General features: G+C 35.9%; 1 protein-coding gene across 1 annotated transcript in view; it reads right to left on the bottom strand.

The window, feature by feature from the left end:
- gjb3 (gap junction protein beta 3) overlaps positions 1 to 2,432 on the bottom strand; it is a 3,789-nt gene extending 1,357 nt beyond the window's left edge. The window contains exons 1-2 of the mRNA XM_027175160.2: positions 2,260 to 2,432; positions 1 to 965 (exon numbers count right to left, since the gene is read on the bottom strand). The exon at positions 1 to 965 is cut by the window's left edge and continues 1,357 nt beyond it. Of these exons, the coding sequence (XP_027030961.1) occupies positions 1 to 808 (808 nt within the window). The 5' untranslated portion in view covers positions 809 to 965; positions 2,260 to 2,432. The remainder of the gene's footprint in view (positions 966 to 2,259) is intronic.
- Between the last annotated feature and the right edge of the window lie 5,516 nt (positions 2,433 to 7,948).

The raw sequence follows: 7,948 nt of genomic DNA, 5'->3' as shown, positions 1-7,948 counted from the left end.
AAACACTTGTCTTGTAATCTGTAGATGGGACGCCCAGCTTGGACTTGGTCTGTGGTTTGTTCTCCAGTTCATGCAGGGGCAGCGTACAGTTGCTATCCTGGTCCCGACTTGGAGGCTTGTACATATGCATGGCTTGTGCTCGATGACTCCTGGAACGCTTGGCACAGCTGGAGATGCGCTTGGCTAGGAGATATAAGATCTCACAGATGTTCAGAACAATGCAGATGGCTGAGGCACCCACCATGAAGTAGGTGAACATCTTTTTTTCAGTGGGCCGGCCGATGTAGCAGTCCACAATATTGGGACATGGGAAGATCTGGCACTTAACGACTCGGGGCAGATGAAAGCTATTGTAGATGTGGTGAAGGATGTAGAGAAAGGCCACCTCAATTCCTGTCTTGGCAAAGAGACTGATCAGATAGGTCCACCAGAGGCCTCCATGCTTCTTGCCTGTATCATCATAGAGCTTGGCGTCAGCGCCATGTTTGGCGCGGTATTTGCGTTCCCGTTCCTCACGATACTTAACGTGCATAACCACAAGTAGTGACGGGCACGTGACAAAGATGAGCTGAAGGGCCCACAGGCGGATGTGCGAGATGGGGAAGAAGTGGTCATAGCATACGTTGGCGCATCCAGGCTGCTTGATGTTACAGTCAAAGTCCTTCTGGTCATCACTCCACACTCGCTCTGCTGCTACCACATACACCAGGACACGAAAGACGAAAACCACCGAGAGCCAGATGCGTCCGAACGCCGTCGAGTACTTGTTTACCCCACTGAGCAGGGCCTGGAATGTTTTCCAGTCCATAGCTCTAATTTCTTAGTCTCTTAATCCCTTCTTAAATTCCCTTTTATCCTCTTTTTCCTTTTCTTCACACTACTTGATCTCTGATCTACTTTTTTTTTGTCTACTTGATTCTGTTTAATTTCTAGTAACTTTTTCTGATGATGGGTCTTAATGAACTCTGGGAAAAGAAACAAAAACAAAAAAAAAGTAGGGTTATGGTACAATTTCCTTAAAAAAAAAACAAAAAAAAAACAGCAGACTGTAATATTATATGGCTACTAGCAAGCTAGCTATATGGAAATCTGTCTAGTGTTATGACTGCAAGCTAATCACACATAAGTATTCAGTTAGCAGATAAAGTTGAAGCTTATCTCTTAATATTTAGATGGAATAAATGAGAAATTGTTCATCTGATCATAGTTCGGTCTTCTGTGTTGCTAAATCGTAAGTCTTGGTGCTTAAGTCATGTCTAAATTATGCTGCTTATCAGTTTAATAAAGCTTGCAAATCTGTTGCACTTCACGGGGAGCGCTGAGATTTAAACCAAAGCTAAGAAGTAAACAATTTAATTCCAGAAGTCAAGACTAGTTCAATAATTTGGCTTCTACTGCAACTCTTTACACATTTTTTTTTACAAGAAATTAACTTTCCACTTTAAGTTCCAGTACATTTAAGTCATACGTTTGAAGAAACGTATTACAAGAGCAGATTGTTAATAAATATAAATGCAGGTTTAATTAGCTTGTTTTAATGTTGTCAAACCAGTTGTACGGGCTGCAGAAAATCTGCAGAAAAACTGAACAAATCTTAGGACCGACACACACTCTTGACATTAAAAATAATGAAAAAACACACCCTATGGCACAGTTCGAACATTAAATTATTAAGTGATTAAGAAAATCCATATGGTTGCAAAACGTCAGACCATGTAAATCTAAAGTAAAATTTACAGGATCTTTATTTTTATTTATTTATTTATTTTTAGCAGTGTGTCTAGCAAGCAAACTTTGCTTTAGAACTGTGTATAGTTTAGATTTTATCTAGTGTATACCTACATTTCCTAAAGTTTGATTTTTTACTGTAAAAAGCTCAAAGTGTCGGAATTATATCTAGTAAATTTGATAAATGTTTGATTTTAGGAATATAAAGGAATATAAAATACATAAGAATTTAATAAACTGTGCGTTAATACAGTGACTGGTGTTGGGATAAAACATGCAGAAATAAATAAATAAATAAATAAATAAATAAATAAATAAATAAATAAATAAATAAATAAATAAATAAGGAAGGAGGTTGGTTTTTTGTGTCTCTTTCAGATTATTCTAACAGTATTAGATAACTTGGTTAATTCACACCTATTAAATATCTGTCATGTCTATTCTATATAATTCGCTTTCAACTCTACTCTTCTTCCTGAACATGAAGTTACACAACACGTGAAATAAAACCGTATGTGAAACTCTACTTACTTCAAATTTAATCCCGGTCCAGAAACAAAACAATCTGATTCCACTGATTCTCTGATCGGTTTAATTTCTAATCTATGAAAAATGTTCGGTCTCCATTCGACCTGAAGCTTGTAAAAATGTATCTAGAGCATCTTGTGAAGGTGGAGTAAAAAAAAAGTTGCCCGTAACTTGTTGCTATTGGGTTGCCAGTTCCCACTCAATCCCCCATACCTGAATAGAAGTTTAATAAGCTTTAAATTTGAAAAAAAAAAAAAGCTGCTTAATTTGATTTGTTCTGTCACAATAAGATATTAATTTATATGTCAAAGGGTTTAATCTATTTCCATAGAAAGGTCTGTTATATTTGTGAGAGTTCTTTCAATCCATAGTGTATAATGAACTTTAGGATATAGTGCACACAGAATGTATAATGAAGGTTGCCAGATTGGAGTAATTCCATTAAACCATGTTAGAATTTGCATTGTTTTATAAAGTCAACCTAAATGCACAGGGACTCACAATCGGACCATGAAGCAACAGAAGAAGTGGCCTGGTCTGGTGAATCACTGTTTTTTTTTCCACAGTAACAGCATTTCCTAATGGCAGTGGCCTCTTTCAGCATGATGATGTTTCATGACACACTGTGAAAAAATGTTTTCAATTAAATGACCCTTTTTAGTGGGTTATGAGGTGAATCAATTGTCTAGTTTGAATGTAAAAACAAAAAAGTTTCATATGCATGATTATTCATTTTACAAGAAGGTATAATGAGCGATAGTTAAATGAATTAATGAAATAAAAAACACAGCAGGGTTTGTGGTTATAGGAAACTAATGACTAGCGATTATCAGGGTGGTGTGATTACACAGATTTACCACCAGGAAGTTGATTATGTTCCTATAAAAGCCAACAACAAATTATTTATTTCTTCTTTAATCAGTAATCATAATTTCCCAAGCTATAGATTATTTTTTATTTTTTAGAATGACATATTATATTATTGCATTTATTGTCACATCTGTGAAAGTTTCATTATATCGTATCTATAATCAGTCTTTCCATCACTGGCCTCTCTTTGTTTATTATGTTTTGAGCTGTTACCATGGAAACAAGCACAATAATCAAATCTGTGATCTCCAGTTGCATTAATGTCCGAGCTACTGTTATAGAAGATAAGACCTTCTGACCAATCAGAGCCCAGATTTAATCTGCACTTTAATGTGTGTCATAATGACGTATATGCGTGTTATAATAAATCTTTTAAACGACAGGAAAAACTCATTTTGGGCCTTAATGTATAATGTACTAAATATTCAGTGTTCATGAGTAATGTTTTACCGACTGCTCATTCACAGGGTTAAAAAAAGTTTAAAAAGTCTTGAAAACTGTTGGTTCAAATGTGTTTGGAGTGAAGAAAAATATAAAAGTTAGTGGGGTTTATTTCTGTATTTATTTATTTATATGTTTGTTTGTTTGTTTACTTACTTATCTATCTATCTATTTATTTATTTCTGTATTTTTATTTCTTTATTTGTTTGTTTTATTAATTTGTATTAATTTGAAATAAAGTATTAGTTTTTCCTATTCATTATTTTGTCTGATTAAATAGATATTTATAAATAAATAAATAAACAAACAAATAAATAAATAAATAAATAAATGTTTAATTCATATTCGTATAATGTACAAATAAATTGTTTTTTTTATTTTTAAGATCCACCACATCCACTTTTAAAACTGCACCCTTGAGCATATCCCAGTTATGAATGTATAAAGGGCACTGTAAAAAAAATTAAGTAGCATTTATTTATAAAAAAAAGATCATAATGTAACTGCAGATCAGATATTTTATAGCTGACTAGAAGCCAAGTTCTTTTTTAAAACCTGACGGTAACTGTCCCGTTTGACGTGTTCTGCCAAAAGAATTGTTCTCATAAACAAGCTTGGTCTAAACTTGCCCAGAACTTGAACTGCACGCGATTAGGATGTGTATTTGTCATAAATAGTATTCCAGCTGTCTGATATTAGAGACCTCTGACTATAAAATACTGGGGCTTACAGAGACAATAATGTTCTAAAAGAAAAGATTCTGCTTTCTGCCTCTTTGTGGTCTGAATGTATAAGTGTATGAGTTCAGGATAAGGATCTATGTTCCTTAGATTGTTCTGTGATGTTAAAAAAAGATCTAGTATATAAAGTTACCAGTTTTATGTATAACTGCTATATTTTACTGTTTTAAATGGAAATTTTTCGCTTTAGTTTTTCAGTGTTTTGGAGAGAACGTGTTCAGACTTCAGACTTCCTGCATTGAATCCAAACCTGTGGTTGATTTGTGTTCACTGCAGGTGTTAATGTAACACACTTAGCAGTTAATACATCCCTGTAGCTCTTTATCGATTTTTGTAATTCTTTCAGAATAAAGAAAAATGAATGAAAAATTCATTTTAATACCAAAGACGCTTTTATCACTAGAAATACTGGATTTTTCATTTTCTGGTGCAGGTCCCAAGGTGTGATTACCCCCTGTTGAGATTTTCACAGTTCTTCAGCCCTGCTTTTGTTGTGCAAATGCCCCCCATCACCTGTGAGGCCTGTCTCATCTGCATTTGTTCACTCAGAGTAGCTCAGATCCAAGGCAGGCCAAACCTCTGTCTGTGACGGAAACCTTCAAGGCCTATCTATACAAAATAGTCTGTTTAATTTATATAAAAAAATTGTGTGCTAAGGTTTGTCATTGCCATAGTACATATCATATTTATATAACCCTTGTGCAGACCTGGGGTCTATTTGACTCATCTGGAAAGTTTAATGTGTCATAACTTGGGTTTCCTTCCACATATTTGCCTGAAATTTACCAGGATTGTTCCAAATTATGAACTCTGCAAGTAAAATTAATCTTGTCCTCCCGGGTCAATTTGACCCGGGCACATTTAGTGGGGCAATAGGTCACACTTTTACCCTTTTCAGCGCAATGAACATACATACCTGTACAGACACAAAAATGCACACATAAAATGTCCACTAACACACGCACCCAAAACACACACACTCACACACACACACACACACACACACACACACACACACACACACACACACACACACACACACACACACACAAATTGGGCATTGCACTTCATTATGCCTTTTGATACACTTTTGCTATGCCTTTGCCTAGCAGAGGAGTGTGTATGAGACATGAGGAGTGTGTTTGGAACAGTAAGAGTGTGTATGAGACATGAAGAGGAGTGTGTATGAGACATGTCATGTTCATTATTCCTTTTGATACACTTTTGCTATGCCTTTGCCTGGCAGAGGAGTGTGTATGAGACATGAGGAGTGTGTTTGGAACAGTAAGAGTGTGTATGAGACATGAAGAGGAGTGTGTATGAGACATCCCTTACTTGGGAAAGAATGAAAAGTTGCTAATACATGAATAAAATGAAAACTTGCTAACACTTCAGTCTCCAACGTATGTTTGTAGACAAATGTCATAAGCTGAGTGAAGTTATGGTCCATGGCTTTTTACATGTTCTTACACATACAGAATAAAATGATGTAATTTCATTTTCGTTGGCCATCAATGAATTATAACACCAAAAGTGAATTTTGAGACGGAACAAGAACCCAACATGCCTCCACAGAAGATGCACCGTGGTACTGGGAAGCCCTGTCTGAGCCAGACGACAAAAGGCGGCACTGTGTGGGTAGAGGAGAACATTGGAATGCCCAGTGCAGGAGCAAATCGCTTGTGCTTCACTGCGCAAGCTGGACCCTGGGCGACTGGGGTACTTTCCCAAGTAAGGAAATGCATTGCAGACAAATTTGGTCTCCAAATCTGTGGCCATCCAGAACTTGATCCCAAATTTGTCTGGCTTGGTTGCGATATACTGTGTGAATGGACAACAAACCATGGTAGGGAACAGTTGTTCATCTATGGTCATGTGTTTTCCTGGAGTGAAACTCTCAGCACAGTTCTTGAAGTTGAAGCATGTCAAGATGTCGGAGACCGCAGCAAATTTGTCTGTTAGAAGGTGTTGTATAATTGAAATGAATCTATCTCTTGGCATTGTCTCTTTGAAATCCAGGAGATTGTTTTGAAACCATTTTGACCATTTATAATGTCAGTAAATAATAAAACCTGTTTTTTCCAGGTCATGAATGCTTATAAAGTAAAAATTTTACAATGATCACCATTCTGTGTGATCAGCTTACATTTTGAACATTTTACACTTATGTCTATTTTGCCTACCAGATGCCATCTGATCACCCAAAACGGGCTACACACACACACACACACACACACACACACACACACACACACACACACACACACACACACACACACCACTCAAAAACTTGGCATAATTTATTGAGAATAAAACTTCCTTTACACCTCTTATGCTTTTTATTATATTTAATTTATAAACAATAAACCTAGAGATATTATGCCATGATTTTAAGTAAAATAAGCAGAAATTATTAAATATTATTTTGGATAACCACTGGCTGGTGTATGTCAAACATCCACAGGTCAAAGCTGACTGAAGCAACTAAATTCATGAATAAAAGAGAGAAAACAAATATGATTTGAATATGAAAACACAACATCTGTGTGTGTGTGTGTGTATGTGTGTGTGTGTGTGTGTGTGTGTGTGTGTGTGTGTGTGTGTGTGTGTGTGTGTGTGTGTGTGTGTTAGGTCCAGGGATTTTACGCAAAATTGCACAGGTTTAGCAAATCAACACAAGTTCATGACCTTCTGATTTTCCCCTTCTATAAAGCTATTAGGAAGAAATAACTTTAAAAGATCATCTGAGACAAGGAAAGACAAAAACTTGGGTGTGTACATTTTAACTTAAGGAAATAAAAAAAAGTGTGGGTGGATTATATACACGGGAAAAGCTGAAAAATTTTATCTGATTTAGCGAAGAAATGATTTCCCCCTTGTTTCACTGTTTTCTTTACCATTTTTAGATTTGTGTTTTATTTATTTGTTTGTTTGTTTGTTTGTTTGTTTGTTTATGCACACAATTTTCTTAATTTTTTGTTTTCTTCTTGCTTTTAATTTGTCAGCTAGTTTTATCGTTCACTTCCTTTTTCATGTATATACATTTGAATGTTTTTTTTTTTTACTTTTTCTGAATATAAAATTTTTTATTGTATTTTTTTTCCTATATAAACAAGAATCTACCCTTAAACCACCCTTCAGTGCACTCTCTGTTTTGTCTGTATGTTTTGCGAGGATTTCCCCCCATTAAAGGCCTCCACTCCCTTCCTCAGGAAAATGGAGAATTTGTCATCTCCACGAAAACACAACCATAACCATCTCCATGCGCCGTTCTGACTCACCACAAAAACCTGCTTGATCCAAACCCACACATAAAGGAGGGAACTGCAGCAGTGACTCCCTCCTGCCACACAAAGCAGTGCCATGTATTAACTTGTGCTTTTTTCTTTACTCAGAGATATTCATTTCTCCAGATAAACATTCTTTATCATCATGTGATTTCAATATGAAATCTGCATTAGTGTTGGTTTAAACCTGTCTGTTCCTGTTGGAGAAAATATTTGATGTCTTTAGGGAGTGGCAGTGCATGTTGAGTGGGTGTTTGTGTATCTTGGAGAAGTGTGATGCCATGAAGATGTTGAAATCATGACTACGGCAAGAAAGAACAAGACAGCTACTGAATTAACAGGAAAAAACTTCTC

Source organism: Tachysurus fulvidraco, chromosome 12 (assembly GCF_022655615.1).
Source record: "Tachysurus fulvidraco isolate hzauxx_2018 chromosome 12, HZAU_PFXX_2.0, whole genome shotgun sequence".
In the NCBI taxonomy this organism is placed as follows: domain Eukaryota; kingdom Metazoa; phylum Chordata; class Actinopteri; order Siluriformes; family Bagridae; genus Tachysurus; species Tachysurus fulvidraco.
This window is presented reverse-complemented; position numbering and strand designations above follow the sequence as displayed.